Source organism: Tachysurus fulvidraco, chromosome 23 (assembly GCF_022655615.1).
Source record: "Tachysurus fulvidraco isolate hzauxx_2018 chromosome 23, HZAU_PFXX_2.0, whole genome shotgun sequence".
NCBI lineage: Eukaryota > Metazoa > Chordata > Actinopteri > Siluriformes > Bagridae > Tachysurus > Tachysurus fulvidraco.
In genome coordinates this window covers 4025111-4041954 of record NC_062540.1, presented here as the reverse complement: position 1 = coordinate 4041954, position 16844 = coordinate 4025111, and the positions used below count along the sequence as shown (strand labels likewise).

At 35.3% G+C, this 16844-nt stretch overlaps 2 protein-coding genes across 2 annotated transcripts; both read left to right on the top strand.

The window, feature by feature from the left end:
• Window positions 1–4877: 4877 nt before the first annotated feature.
• On the top strand, window positions 4878–8884 carry hoxc6a (homeobox C6a). The gene is made up of 2 exons (XM_027145262.2): window positions 4878–7295; window positions 7858–8884. The coding sequence occupies exons 1-2, from the start codon at window positions 6893–6895 to the stop codon at window positions 8160–8162; spliced, it is 708 nt and encodes a 235-aa protein (XP_027001063.1). The 5' UTR covers window positions 4878–6892; the 3' UTR covers window positions 8163–8884.
• A 488-nt stretch (window positions 8885–9372) lies between these two features.
• Window positions 9373–12188, top strand: hoxc5a (homeobox C5a). Its single transcript, XM_027145264.2, has 2 exons — window positions 9373–10368; window positions 11210–12188. Exons 1-2 carry the CDS (start codon window positions 9891–9893, stop codon window positions 11422–11424), a joined length of 693 nt encoding a protein of 230 aa, XP_027001065.2. The 5' UTR covers window positions 9373–9890; the 3' UTR covers window positions 11425–12188.
• Window positions 12189–16844: the final 4656 nt, after the last annotated feature.

Below are 16844 nucleotides of genomic sequence, written 5' to 3'. Positions count from 1 at the left end.
TTTAAACCAAATAACAATTAAAGCCCTTGGTAGTAGGAGTGAAAATGGTGTTTTGGGAGTTGAAGGGGATTTATTCCCTTTCAGTTATTATTAAGTCTATATTGATTACCTGAATCTATGAGAAAATTCTGTCATAATTACTCTGAAGTCACCAAATGTGTAATGTAATGTGTTGTAAGAGACAGTAAATGCTGTTAACATTTATTTTACTGACTTTGTTATTCGTGAGCTTGAGAATAGTGTGACTTTATTCTGAATTTATCAAAACCATCTTATTCATAGACCTTAATGATATAAGATGTTACATTACTTGGATTATAATATCTTTAATAGCTAGAGTATTAGATAATGTGAATATTATTATCATCATAGTAATAATAATAATAATAATAATAATAATAATAATAATAATAATAATAATAATAATAATAATAATAATTATTATTATTATTATTATTATTATTATTATTATTATTATTATTATTATTATTGTTAATATAATAATAATAATAATAATAATAATAATAATAATAATAATAATAATAATAATTATTATTATTATTATTATTATTATTATTATTATTATTATTATTATTATTATTATTACGATGATGATGATGAACACATAACAATGATAGGAATAACAAGAACAAGAATTATTGTGTTGAGTAATAAAAAAGTAACTGTTAGTTGTTGTTCTTGTAGTTGTTGATATTGGGGTTGTCTGGTTGTTGATTGAAGAATTATATTATTAATATGTGGTCCTAGGCTCTTTGCTCTTTATTCCTTTATTTCCCGATCCTGCTGTCTACATTAATCCCCATTTTAACTATACCCAATAAGAAAACCCAGAAAGTTTTATTCAGATCTTTCAAGTAGTTTCAGTGGGCACTTTTACCAGCAATGTTATAATAAAACAAGGGGAGAGAGAAATACATAGAGAAAAAAACAACACATTCCTAGTTGTTTAGATGGGGATTTACAGCTAAGTAATAAAAGTTTACGACTGAATCCACCCGACCATTGGCTGTGAGGTACCACGTGGTCCTCACTCTATGAACATGAACTTTACGTTCTTGTCTCCTCTTCGGATCTCCCCATCTATCGACTGAAGAGCCTGCGTTGCTGTTGAAATGATCTTAGCATCCGACTTTTTCTTTCATTTTCGGACATTTCGATGCGTGGTAGATGGATTTTAAAGCACAGAATCTTCAGTCTCGACTATCTCGGCGGCAGTAATGACTGTAGCCTACAAAAGTCGCCGCCTCCTCTAGCCTTCTTTCTGCCTGTCTGTGTTATCACCAAGAGGGGAAGGGACAGCACGGGTGACTAAAGTGTGTGCGTTCGAGTGTGTGCTTTGGGAATGGGGGTGTAAATACTACAGTCTGTCCGTTACAAGATCTTTTCCCTCTTGTCTCGATCGGTTATATCGAGTCTGGCAGAGAAAAGATCACATCCGTGTCCTGCTGAGCCGCCGATCGTTACGAAAGCAGAAGGAAGTGCGGGTAAGTAAACCCTTCAACTCTGCCTATGGGTTTCTAGAAAGGGTCTATGTCAGTAACACGGTGGTCGAATAGTATGCACGCGATTTTCTTTAGATGATAATGAGGCTTGGATATGATTAAGATTATCTAAGGTATCTAGTCTGGTGTATTGTTTGGCAGATTCTCGTATACCTTTGCTATAGAGGTCGTGTGGTTTTGGCTGACAAAGTACCTAGATCCGCTACATTTATGAAGCATCTATGACTTACGGGTGTGGTTTAAGGAAATGGAGATGACATTTTAAATGGCTCCATTGGTCTTTATTGAGTGTCATTACTATGAAGAGGAGCGGTCTGATCAATTTTTTTGTTTAATTTAATTATGTTTGATGAATATAAAATCATATAATGGGGTTGATTACAGAAATCTGTAAAAAAAAATGAATTGAAAGGTAATGTTTTTCAATTACACTATGAAACAATTTTATGAAAGTGTGTGTATGCGAGCGTTCGCGCGCGCGTGCGCGAGCTCGCCCGCGTGCCCGGGTGTGTGTGTGTGTGTGTGCGCGCGCGCGCGCGTGTGTTTGTGTGTTTTGTTCCACCACATACCCTCAAGCACAAAAAAACAAACATTCATATCACGTAACCAGAGACTATATCCGACTTCCAAATGCTATACACCTATATACATTTCACTGTTGATATGCACTTTATAATTAGTGCAAGTGTGTGGATGATATAAAGTGACATGTGATATGTGACATGACTGTGTGTATACGGAACTACTTACCTATCTTGGATTCTGCATAAAATATTGTGTTTAAACAAAGGATTTTTGGTGACAAATTCTTTTATTGCCTTCCTTTGTGGCTGTGTCATTTTGGTTTTACTGCTGTTATTGCTGAGCACACACACACACACACACACACACAGAGAGAGAGAGAGAGAGAGAGAGAGAGAGAGAGAGAGAGAGAGAGAGAGAGAGAGAGAGAGAGAGAGAGAGAGAGAGAGAGAGAGAGAGAAGCGCCTTTGAGAATTAGATCAACCAATACTGCCACCTTGTGCCCAGTCTACATACAAAGCCATTATGGGAGCAACAGATTTTCTTGTCAAAACACCTACATATAAGTTAGAAATATAACTGGCTGTTCTCTTCCTGAGAACCTGGGAAATCCCCGGCGTATTTGTAGCATGTTGGTGTATGGAAATCATGTAGATATGTACAAAAAAACGCAATTTAACCATGTCTTGTTTTGTCAGATTGTTTATTTATTATTTAATAAAATAAGTCAACGTTGCGTCTTTTAGAGAAGAGTACACAAGAGAACATAATATACATCTGCGAGGTAATTGCATTTAGTTATATTTACAATTTAATGTAGAAAATCATATACTGCATGTTAACGGGTCAGTGAATGTATTTACATAGGTGCATAAGATGCATTTATATTATTATGGGTTTTTTATGTTGTAACTTTTGCAGCACACTTAGAACAGGCTCTCATTGTGTCGTCTCTTCAATTGCCTTTGATCCCATCTAAAAAAAAACAACAGTAAATAAATAAATAACAGTTATGCAGACACGTGGTTATAGATTACATCAGATTTTTGATATAAAAGAGATTAATGATACATTAAAAAATTGTTTTATCCTTATATATACAATTATTATTTGTTGTCACAGGCTACGTATATTTTGGACTGCTGGGAACTAATGTTTGCAATATATAGCGTGATTGATCACTCTGTGTGTGTGTGTGTGTGTGTGTGTGTGTGTGTGTGTGTGTGTGTGTGTGTGTGTGTGTGTGTGAGTGTGTGTGTGTGTGTGTGTGTGTGTGTGTGTGTGTGTGTGTGTGTGTGTGTGTGTGTGTGTGTGTGTGTGTTTGAGGTCCTTGTTTTGAAGCACCAAATGTACCTTTAATGACATAAATACATAGTTTTAGGTTCAGCCATAGGGTTAGACTCATTCGACTACAGCAAAAGAGAATAAGTACTATACGTTTAAAAAATAAATGTGTGAACGACATAGTGTCTATATACGAATAATAATGTGTTGATTTCAAATGTACCCCGTTTTTTTTCTAGTAATTTTCTATTTTCTAATTAATAAGAGAATGTCGTGACGCTGTAAAATTGAAGAGAATCAAAATAAAATTAAAGCAAACAGAAGCAGTATGACGTAAATTTTGAACATATCTGTTTAAGTTTAGATGAATGTCACGCAAATTTAGCGTAATTTCACAATATAATTAAGCGTGGCAATAAAGCAGTTAGTTCACGTAAAGAAAAAATATTAATAACTAAAATAAAACCTTGAGCCTGGAACAACAACTTGCGGATTTGAGTGTTTGAGATTTCTGTATGAAACTCTATTAAATGTTAAGAGATACGAGGCTACAGAAAAATCATAAGCACCCTTTTAGTATGTGTTGTACAGGTTGTCTGGATGCGTTTCTGTCTTTTCGTTTTTGTAGCTGAAAGCCCTTTGTTTATGTTACAGTTGTTCTTGCACGCATCAAGATAAAGTTTTAGTGAAACATTCCAGCACTTTTCAATGGCCAGGTTTTGTCATGTCAATATAATACAGGCCAAACGGACCCTGCGTTTATTGCCGCCTGCAACGGCGAAACACAACCATGTGATTTGTCTTATGGGCCGCAATAAAACACTTAAGCTGTTTCGTTCCCCCGAGTCGCATACCAACAGCTTACTGAGTCCGTCGTGTTTTGCTCGTTATTTTTTTTAAATAGATTATATTAAATACATTGGTAGTCTTAGGGTCTTTATTCAAAGCGATCATGAGTCATGCGGGTGAACATCAAAGACGTACAACTTGCATAGACTCGTGAAACTACTTTGATCTTTTTTGACCAGATGTGGGTATAACAAGCTGGCTTCTGTTTTATAAAAAAAACAAAAAACAAAAAAAAAAACAATAATATAATAAGTAACGCAGATGTATACGCGATCATGTATACGCGATGTTCTTAAAATTCTGATTTATTGTAAAATAAGTATTCTCTGTGTGTTTCGGTAAATGACGCGTTATACAACGCTTAAATATATACCCATTTATCCTATTTCTGATTGTCATAACGCATATTTTGCACATTATGTAATTTTTTAAAGATACACTTTATTTTACATACACTTAAAATTCATATTGGTTAAATTTAGGATATGAAAATATGCAAATTCTAACAATCTAAAGTGATTATGAATTATATACGAACCATATTTTTTAATATAAAAATAGTATTTATGATTACTATTTTTAATGTTCAATGAAATATAAAATTACAAATATAAATAAAAATAATACTGGTATACTGGTATAGTATTATTCCAATTATTAATTAGAATTTTATAGATTATATTAGTAGGTATTTACAAGGCAGATTATTATGTTACAGTATTATTGCAATACAATGCAGGGAATGTAAAACGTATATTCAACGAATATATAAGGGAAATACTTTTTTTTATTCAAATATTGGTTACATTTTTTAGCTACAGATTAAATATGGTGAAAATGGACTGAATGCGGAATTTGAAAGCATTGCAGCATTTTTTTGTTGTTGTTCTTGTCCTATGCTAAGAGCTATTCTTTAAATTATTATTTTTGTGATGTTCATGACTGAAATTATTTCAGTTAATCAGCGATTTCCATAAATCACTCATTTCAATTAAAGACTAAACTCTACTTTTCTGTCAGTCTAATGTCGTACGCACCTTTCAGAGCCACTGTTTTTGGCTTTACACTTTCAGTCATGCGGATTGCATTAAGATAATTTGCTCTCCACCACTCACTTATTTCAAAATGTGCCTTTTGTAGTTTTGACCGAATGCGTTTTGGCTGGTTATTCAAAATTTAAAACCGTATTCGCAAAAAAGCAGGTAAACTAGTTTTATTTAAGCACTTTTTGTCGTACTGTTACACGCAGTTGGGGTTAACTTTACATGTTAAGCAAATATCAGGTTATGTTGACTGGAGGACCGTTGTTATCTTGTATAATCTGCTTTATAAAGTATATTATAAGCAAAAATTCTATTCCGCATCATTTGTAAATAAATGCGCTGTTCAAGTGGTGTTCTTCTCTGAGTGTTGAGACAGTAATTGCTTTAGAGCTGGAAGTTCTCAGTTGGTTTTTGACTTTTATGGCACCAAGGCGCGTTTGACGCATTCTTTTGTAACATGCCCCCTCCCCCGCCTTCCTCTTGTCCCTTCAGTAGCAAAAAATTCAATGCAATACAAATGGCGAAAGGAAATGCACAGACGTTTCCCTTTCATAACCAAAAATGCTAGAGGACACGAAAAGAAAACAAATATTTAAGATACATACACACCACAATAAAACATTTTGGCTTTTTCATTTAAGCTTGTTGACTGACAACAATAAACACATGCAATAATATATTATTTATTTTGAACGCCTTAAAATGTAATTTCCTATAATATTTAACCAAAATTGAACGTCGACAGTCAAAGTAAACACATCTGCTGCTGCACATGTTCTGCAATGCAATGTCAAACATGATACATAATTGACTTGGTTTTTTTTTTTACTTACATGTGTATCAATGACTTAGGACATTTTAAACGTTACACAAAAATTAAATATCTTTTATAAAATTGACAAACCCAGAGAACTTACACTATAATTTTGCATTTTGGTTTAACCAAAATTATTAAGCCTATCAGCCTTTAAGTGTCATGCCAATGAAGCTATTCTTTCTGTGGGTTGTAAACGTTGTTAATAGTGCGGGTAATTCGATATGGCACGTTCTGGTCTAATTTCAAACTACAGAAAATATAAATATTTCCGTAACCACATTCACTGCACAATTGTTTGTCTTACACTATTCATGGATGCATTGATTATCACATATGTAGGTCATATCACAATTTTCCAAGAGAGACGAGATTCAGCAAGTGAAAAAGCGAGCGAGCTAGCTAGCGAGAGAGGGAGAGAAAGAGAGAGAGAGAGAGAGAGAGAGAGAGAGAGAGAGAGAGAGAGAGAGAGAGAGAGAGAGAGAGAGAGAGAGAGTCTGTTTTCCTTAAACATTATCAACTGAAACCACTGGGATATGAAGCTACAAGCTACATATTCCTCGTATACAGCGCTCTCAATTGGTGGAAACTAGTCAGGTGACGTTGTCATATTGTCTTTCCTTGAGCCAAGCCTTAGCTATAACACTTGGGTTGCGCGTCTTAACCGGAGTCTAGAAATTAAAATTATTGAAATCCTACTGAACTAAACAAAAGAGTTTTCAAAGCAGGAAGGAGACACGAGCGTGAGTATATGGGAGAGGAACATAGACACATAGACGCACAGTGAAGAAGCGAGAGACTGAGCAAGGGGTATTAAGAAGGTAGGCAGAGTTGATGAGAGGGCGATAGGGGAAGGCATGAATTCGTATTTCGCGAACCCGTCACTCTCCTGTCATTTATCCGGTGGTCAAGAGGTTTTGCCTAACATGCCACTAAACACGACCACGTATGATCCTGTCAGACATTTCTCGTCTTACGGTTCCACTGTGACCCAGAACCGGATTTACGCGTCCCCTTTCTATTCCCCACAAGACAACGTTGTGTTCGGGTCAAGCCGGGGACCGTACGAATACGGATCTAATGTGTTCCTCCAAGACAAGGAAGTGCTTCCCAGCTGCAGGCAAACTAGCATGGGAATCAATGCTCAGAGCCACGTAGCTCAGGAGTACAGCCTGGAACACGGTCGAGGCGTTGGGCAGGAGCAAAAAGGGAACCAGATCCAGATTTATCCGTGGATGCAGCGCATGAACTCGCACAGCGGTGAGTGTTACGCTCCGGCCAGCTATTTTACTCTGGTGGAGTGACTCAGTTTTACGATATGCCACAGTAACAGCGCGCCTACATTTTATGACCCCATAAAGCACAACTAAATCGTCAGATTATAAAAGACCCCTTTTAAAAGAGGCAATAGCAGTTCGGACAAACTTTCCTTTAATGCAAGGGAAAAACTTTGCATCTTCAATTAAAAAAGTGTTATATATATATATATATATATATATATATATATATATATATATATATATATATATATATATATATATATATATATATAATCTATTTCCTCTTTTAAAAGGGGTCTTTTATAATCTGACGATTTATATATATATATGATTACATTTATCTAGTACTGTTGTACTGTGCAAAATATTGTGCCAAGTAAACTTCAATAAGTAGCAAACGTGAGAATATAATATGTATATATATATGTGTGTGTGTGTGTGTGTGTATATTAATTAAATGTTTCTGATATATAGCAATAGCACAAATGTGTCAGTAGTTAATTCCACATTTTTTGATCCACTTTTTTATATTTTATTAACAGGAGTTGGGTACGGATCTGACAGAAGAAGAGGTCGACAGATTTACTCCCGATACCAAACCCTGGAGCTAGAAAAGGAGTTCCATTTCAATCGCTACTTGACCCGACGCAGACGGATAGAGATTGCCAATGCTCTTTGTTTAACAGAGCGCCAAATTAAAATTTGGTTTCAGAACCGCCGCATGAAATGGAAGAAAGAGACCAACCTGACTTCGACTGTAAGTGGAACAGATTCGACGGATGCTTCCCAGGGAGAAGAAAAACAAAGTAATCAGGAGGCGACAGAAGAAGTTAAAAACAAAGACTAGTAGATTTGTTTTGATTTGTAAACGCCTGTTAAACTGCAACGCAACTACCTATAAACTCTCAAAATGCAATTATAACTGCATGGACTGTGTATTCTGCTATACCTTTACACTCATTTCCCAACCATTATCACACAAATATGCGCAGAGAGAGAGGGGGTGATATGCAGGATTATGCTAATCACTCTTTGTATTAAGAATATGTTTTGCCTCATTTTAGGCAGTTTAGATGCAATATCACAGAGGCTGTTATTGGACAGCCAGTCTTAATAGTATAGTGTTCTGTAGGCTTGTAAATAGTTACTATATGAAACAAAAAAAATTTCAAACTGTAACTAATTTGGTCAATGAGCGTTCCCTTCGATTTTGCATACACAGTACCATTACCATTCCAAATGTGAAGGAAATGTCGTAGTCTATGCACACGTGTTATTTTGTTCTTCTTCAATTAGCACCAACACTGGTGGGATGAACCATGCTACCTTACGTTCTTATAGATTTTAATAACTTCATCCCGTCAGTGCGTGGATGTAAAAAAGCCGCTGTACTGGCTAAATATTTACTGTTCAGCTGATTTCATATCAATTCAACAAACACGTATAGTCATGCTTATAAAGTTGTCTTAATGTGAATAAAAACTGCGATGAAAATGAAGACATTCACTGTTTTGCAATTACATGTCTAATATTTTGTCAAAAAATGTGTATTATTTAATAAACCGTTTCAAAGACAAAACTGTTTGCCTGAATCATTGTGTTTAATGAGCTAAGGAAAATATGTTTATGTGAAAACATTGTAATCATAAATTAGTTCGAAAGATAACTCGATTTTTATTTTTTCAAAAACAAAGCCTCATGGGAGGGAAAAAATACAACATAAATTTATTTTCAAGAGCTAAACTTACTTTTACTGGAATGGATTTTCACTCCAGTACGTATAATTACAATCACAAACACAGCAATACACAGTAAAAATATCAGTATTTGTTTGAGTAGCGTTGATAAGCCCACTCCAAGCAATAAATGAAGCAGGTCTGCTGTAAAATCATCACATGCAAGTGAATTTTATTTTCAAAGTCTCTGAGTGTAAATGTATGCGTAATGCTAACCACGAACCATTGCGGTTAAGAATTAACACATTTCTAGTTAGGTTAACCAGTTTTCCAAGACCTTAGTACTTCAGAACATCTACACTTGTCTTTCTTAAAAGTTGTCAAATATGATACATGTGAATTGAGAAAAAAGCACATATAACAGCATTTTAATATATCGTAAAATAACGACAATTGTACTGGTGTGCGTGTCTCAGCTTTGCCAAATATCAGACACCAGATGACGCTCTTGTCTAACGGTCTCGCGCCTTTTTGCCCAAACGCTTAGATAGTCTCCGCAACACAAAGTTATCGGACACGTTTCCCTTATTCATCAATAATCTCGGGGGGATCAAGCCAATTTATGACTGGCCAACACTTGCACGTGATTCTATTTAAGCATCCCATATTTGGGCATTACACGTTGCATCGTGAAAAAAACAAGCGATATTCCGCCACCTATAAATCCTGCCTTTTTTAGGGCAAAGCCCCTTTAACTTCCAAGGGAGACAAATCTAAAACAATAAACAAGATTAGTAACAACAAACAATCGATGTATGTTATACGTTCATTTTGGTTCTGTTGTGATTGCGCGCTTCTAGTCGATTCTTTTTTTGTAGACTACTTTGTATCTAAGTAGAATGAGCTCGTACGTGGAAAACTCTTTTTGTAACCAAACCCACGATGCACCCTCCTTTAGCATGCGCACTTTTGCTAACTATGGGGCTGTCTCAGAGTTTCAGCAGTCCACTTATTCTTACGGGGGGCTCGATCTCAGTGGAGCGTTAGCCTCTCAAGTCGTTTCCGAGTCCCCGAAACGGGAGGCGATGAATAAACACAACAGTGCCAGGATCAACGCGCCACCACATCGCCAGGCTTGCGCAGCAATGGGTTCCCCAAGTCGTGTCAGTACACGCGGGTACAACCTGCTCAGTCAAGGACTGTTGAGCCAAAAATCAGAGTTGATTATGGAAGTTACGGAAAAACCCAGCGGCAAAAGCCAGCCCGGTGATGTGGAGATCGCGCCAACGATTAAACAACAAACTAACTCGAGTGAGCTCCAGACCCAGTCGCAACCGCAGATATACCCGTGGATGACCAAGCTACACATTAGCCACGGTAAAGTTGAATCTAATGTATTTTTTAACGAAAATAGCAAAGCTGCGCATCTCATATTTTCATCATTCCATCCCATACCGGTCTGATCCCAGTTTACTTTCTTTCTTGAGTTTTATAGGCCAAAAACAGGAAATAATAAAACTCACGGTCGTAAATTTTATAACAAAGGCACCTATTGCTCGTAAAACTGTCCTGTTATTGTGATCTGCAGCCAAATTTACTGCTATATAATTGGATAAGAGAATCAAAAATAGAAAAGATTTTTGGTTTATTATGGTCACCTTGTTTAAACAAAAAATATTTTCCGCATCTTTTTTGTGAAAATGAGAAAGTGCTTTATGAACTGAAATTAAGTACAGTAATTAACTCTACAGTCAACAATCTATTGCCTATATCTTGGTATTTTAATAGATATAATTAATTTATAATTAGACTACTAAGCAGCAGCGTTAGTATTGCGCGCTGTTGTGGAAACTGGAAGTTTCATTCCATGTAAATAATGAAGACACTTAACTATTGGTCCTATCAAACATATATCTATTTTTTTAAATATAAATTTGAACCATAGCAAATTGTTCGGTGACTAGATGTCAGTCGAGTCCTGCTTCCAATTCCATTCACTCCCGAATGTTATTAAGTGCATTAAACATTTATAACCTCATTAAAATCATCAGCTACATGGATGCGGATGTTTGTATATTTTCATTTCATACATTTTACTTTAGGATTACGTAGAAATTGACATCAGCATGCCATTACTGTAGGCCAAAATATAACTGTGAAAGAACATCACTATGATGCTTGATCTTTCCGTGGACATAACCAATATCTTTCTGCTCAGAATCTGACGGTAAAAGGTCACGAACCAGTTACACCCGCTACCAGACTCTGGAGTTGGAGAAAGAGTTCCATTTCAACCGATACCTCACACGTCGCAGGCGAATCGAGATCGCCAATAACCTCTGCCTGAACGAGCGACAAATTAAAATTTGGTTCCAGAACCGTCGCATGAAGTGGAAGAAGGACTCAAAGCTGAAAGTTAAAGGTGCACTATAATGAAAAGGTGATATAGCAAATATACCTGCAAACAAGATGAAACAAAAGTTCATTAACATAAATGCTTCAGAGTCCATGCTGTTCAAAACTGACAATTATTAATTATAACGTAGAGATCACAGTTTTAATTTAATGTAAGTATGTAACGTATGTCCTCACAACTTGTTCAGCTGACGACACACTGACAACGGGGAGGAGCTTATTTGGGTCACACCCATCCAGAACTTACAGACGGTTAACACGTGAACGTGCAATTCTAATTATTTAAAGAGATCTCTCATGGTTTTAGGTAGTTCAATATTATTTGCTTTGACTTCTGTAATTTATGTTTATATGTCTGATAGGATATGTCTGTTTATAGGATGTGTCTGTAGTACTGATCTGCACGCAACAAAATGTCATATTACTTATTGTATGTTTGAAAAACACCTTAGATAGTCCTGCTTTCTGTGCCTGGTGTGAGTAATTTAAATTTACTGCTGAAAGAAAAGACTTTGAATGTTTTTTAATACTAAAGTAGACTGTACAGTAAAGTATACTGTTTCAAAGTTGTATTAGCATAAATGTGAGGCAATTCAGTAACAGAAATTTGCCCAGTGCAATGCTAAATACTCAGTATTCTCAGAGTTCTAATCTACATCTTAATCTTCATTTTTTTCAAAATCAACCTTCAAAATCTTACCTATGGTATATGTGCAATGCATAAAAAAATCAAATGTGGTTGGTGCGGCCTAATAACTTAAATAAAGTTATTACAAGATAGACTCTTTCAATTGTTCTGTTCGTTTTAATCAAGTAACCCTTACACCAATGGAACGAAAAGACAAAAACGTCTGTCATATACAAATAGTCTAACTATTGTTCAATGGCTTATAGTCTGGTTATGAGACTATAGACGAAATAAATTCCACTTATTGATATTTAGATTGGCGAAGTGCTATTTCTATATAGTTAAAAAGCAACTATTCTGTCCTTGTATCTAAATGTACCTGTAAAATCTTGAACAGACGAAATAATGAGGCACAATGGGATCTCTCCGGTCATATCCCTTGGGCCAATTATTTACAGTAGCCCTCAGACTGAGGCATAAAACTTTATGACCCCAATAAAGTTTTATTGCGTTTCCTCACACCCCTCAAACAGTGACAACTGTTTCCTTTTTCAACAGACGATCGGAAGTTTTGCGAACATTTGTGACTGCATCACAGACGTAGCACACAAATCTATTTTTAGTGTAAAGATAGGTGTAAATAGATTTCCTCATTTATTCTAAAATAAAATACAATAAGTAAAATATATTTAGCGTTTTTATCTGAGTCCCTCAAATGACTGTGGACAGTTACGACATTAGATTAGGCCTACAATTTTTATCTCTCGTTTAATATGAATTGATTTCGCATTGTACGTCACTTAGGCTTGAGAAAACATTCACTATTTGATTGACCACATAAATATATTTACATATTTTTCACCATTTTCCTTATCTGACTATATTTGATCCTCAAGTTTTAGGACCTTTCCAAAATGACACAATCTCTAAATATGTATTTATTTCATCAAACGTACAATTTTTTTTGCGCTTACTCACCTAAACAGGAGTTTCACGGAATTTCCATATCGCTGTTAGTTTCAACACTCACTCTCTTGACTATTGCAAACACTTTCGGTGCAACAGTGGCTACTAAGTTGCTTTTTTAAAGAAGGCCGCCTTTTTAGCTTTCTGTCCACGTATTTTGAAGTTTTGAGGGTTATTTATGCCAATTGCCTTAAGCAGGACCTGCGAGTGGTTCATGGAGAGCACGTGGGGTCATTAGAGTGGGTTTTATGGCCTGGAAGACCTGACAAACCCTCAATATATTTACATCATATATAATCTTAACTGTCCTCAATCGCAGCTGTTGGCTGGTCGTATCTTCGAAAGGGAGAGCGGCTTTAGGGCAGTCAGTAAGCCTTTACTCCTTTCAGACTACACGGTTCGGCAAAACGCGTCTCTCGTAAATGGATCCCTGGCGATCGCAGTAAGTTGATAATCTCGCTTTTCCCGTTTCAAATTAAATACGTACTCTCCTTTGGAACACTCCCGGGAATTATTCAGTGCATGTAATCCAATAGTACTTTTTGAGAAATTGATTCTGGAATGCTTAATGTGCTCCGTTATTTCTTTGCAAATTCTTTCTTCATCGATTCTGAAAAGTTTAGAAATTAGAGCTTCTTGCAGTGCAATCATTTTTAATTACGAATTTCTTGCGTCAATGTAAAAAAAATGCAAGCCTTAAATATACTGTATGTTTTCTTAAACATATGTTACACATACTTCAAAGTTGTCTCAAGGTTTTCAGTACTGTATGGCTCAGAATTAATACGGTGTATACATGTGTAAAATGAGTAGATTTAGTCATAATCTCCGTTTGTCGTAGAGGAAGTGGCTTTGGGAGCTTGAAAGTATTTTAACTCATCTTGTATTGGGTTGCAGATGAGAGCCCAGAGCGCAGCACATAGATCTTTAAATGAGACATTATGGCGGGTCATGTACAGGGCAGAGCTGCAGTGTTGTGCAGTGGGGTCATGTACAGGGCAGTGTGAACAACAATGCAGTGCAACAAAAGTCAAAACTCGCTTTCTGCTCTTCAAATCTCCCCATGTGTTTAATCACAGTGAATTAATTCGCCTTTTCCTTTTATATATTTAACGTCCAGATATATTAGTAACATTTAATACACTGGTTATTACCTAACAAATACATATGCTCATACAAGGTTTAACGTTTGATTTTCGCTTTGTTCTTTTAAGAGAGGAGGCCCTGATGGATTATTGCAATCATTGTATTGTAATATACATTTTCTGATATTATCTTTGCAGGCTACATTTTAAATAAAAAAAATCAGTATTTTATCTCCTGCCGCAATTCAAGGTTATGCTTGAGCATAAAAGAGCTGTTTGATTATTCGATGAGTTTATTTTATGTTGTAAAAGATTAAAACACGGAAAGCAATAGTCGAGAAACGGTTGTTGGCTTATAAGAATAAAGAATTCTTTGACGCCATGGTGATTTTAATCAATAGCATCAGTGCCCACTTTAATTTGCTTGATTGTTGTTTGTTGCTTGTAGCCCACATTATAAGAAAATAGATCTTAAACATAAACAAACAAACAAACAAATAATTAAACATTATATGACGGTGACAGTGGTCAGAGTGATCCTGGATGATAAATAATAAGATTATTAATATTGTACTCCAATTTCTGGCAAACTCTAAGCTACAGTTCATAAATTGAGTACTACTACTACTACTACTACTACTACTACTACTACTACTACTACTACTAATAATAATAATAATAATAATAATAATAATAATAATAATAATAATAATAATGTGTGTGTGTGTGTGTGTGTGTGTGTGTGTGTGTGTGTGTGTGTGTGTGTGTGTGTGTGTGTGTGTGTGTGTGTGTGTGTGTGTGTGTGTGTGTGTGTGTGTTTCTGTGCGTGTTTCTGTGTGTGTTTCTGTGTGGGGGGTGTAAAAGAAGAACAAGAAACAGAACAAGACTTTTTTTCAAGTATTAGCAGAGAGAGACAAAATTCTGGCTGTGCTTACAGCTGTAAATACCACTGAGTTGTAAATACCATAGCCAGTCAGAAGGCATTTCTCAGGGCAGTAAAATGGACATGTATTTTCTCAACAAGACAAGGGCTTGAGTGCTGTCTAAAATGCATGACATCAGATATTGGGGGGGTCAGGCAGAGAAATCTAGTGTGTTTATTCAAAATTTTTATTTGAATATATTAATAATTTTAAAATAATTGGAAAATATTTGTTGGACAACAAGCTGCCATTTTGACTAGCAACAGAATACATTACAAAATAAGTTTACTTACCTCAAACATTACTGCAATATTTCAGAAATGTAAAGCTTATTGTTTGTATGTTTGGGTGGTCAGTAGCTTGTCTGTTAATTTCATTCTGTAACACAAATGTATTGTGTTAAACTTAACTGTATACTCTTTTAGCAGATGAAATTTCATAGCTTGCCAGAGATTTTTATTTTTTTGGGCAAGACAGAGCATTTAGACAAAATAGACATTTCTTACAGCTTTGTTAATAAAGGTTACAGTTAGTATAAGAATGTCAGTATTTAAGCAGCTTATTGTATAAGTGTATTAACATATGTCATAAATGAATTACAATGTTAACATGTTTTACCACCAGCTGTTTTTCATAGCCCTAGAGTCAGTGTGAAGGTCAGAGTGAAGGTAAAATTATGGAACAATACCTGAAGGTCACTGTGGTCTGCATTATATTATTATTATTATTATTATTATTATTATTATTATTATTATTATTATTATTATTATTATTATTATTATTATTATTATTATTATTATTATGACAGCAGCAGATGTTGTTCCAACACTTGAAATTCCATTCCAACATGTTATAAGGCAACAAAATATAAAAACCTCAGTGGCTATGTATCCAGAACCTACTGGAGAAATATTTTACAGTTGGTTTATAAAATATGGGGAACCAGGAGAAAGAAATGGAATCTATGGCTAGGAACAGTCAGAGCAGATTCATTGCGAATGCCACCAGGGAAAAAATAATTGACTGATTGAATTTATGAATTAACCTTGATTTAAAATCTAACATTCAATGTTTAATTGGTATTTTAATTCAATAGTATTTAAATATATATTTATTACTTTTCTAATTCACACAATATTTTTAGGTCATACAGCATTTACATGATAATGGAAATGCAATCAATGGTCACGATTGGGTTATTCTACTAACAAGACATAATGCAGTAAGGAAAAGTAAGGAACAACAAAATGAAAGTAAGGAAATCAGTTCCATTTCTTTCATTTTTACTTGAAAATATGTAATTGAGCAGTTAAGTGTACTGTCCTTTCTTACATTCTTTCCAATATTTTTACATGTGCATTGTAACTCTTTGAATACTATATAAATCATAAACGGCCATTAGGGGGTGCTGTTATATATCCTTCTGTTGTTTTTGTCCTGCATTCAGGGTCAGTTTGCAGTCCTCATTTTTTTGGTTTTAAGAAGTAATAACCTATGGTGCACTATAATAAAGGCACACCCGTCAAGGAGAATGGAAAACCTCCCAGGGTATTTTGATTGGGCATGCAAAGGAATGACAAGAAACAAGTTCACATGTTAGATTTGCCTTTCAGAGCAACTCACATTCTGTTCATGAATAAGCTCCTGTTTTGACAGGAGTATACATGCTTCAACGAGTCATCTGTAAATCACATAGCACACTAACATTTGGTAAATCTACTGATAAGAAACACTTAGTTTATTGAATGCATTATGTGATCGATTTGTAAATAATGAGTTGAAAAATGCCATTTGGCTCATTGAAACAGTGTATGTCTCGCGATACATCTATTTCAC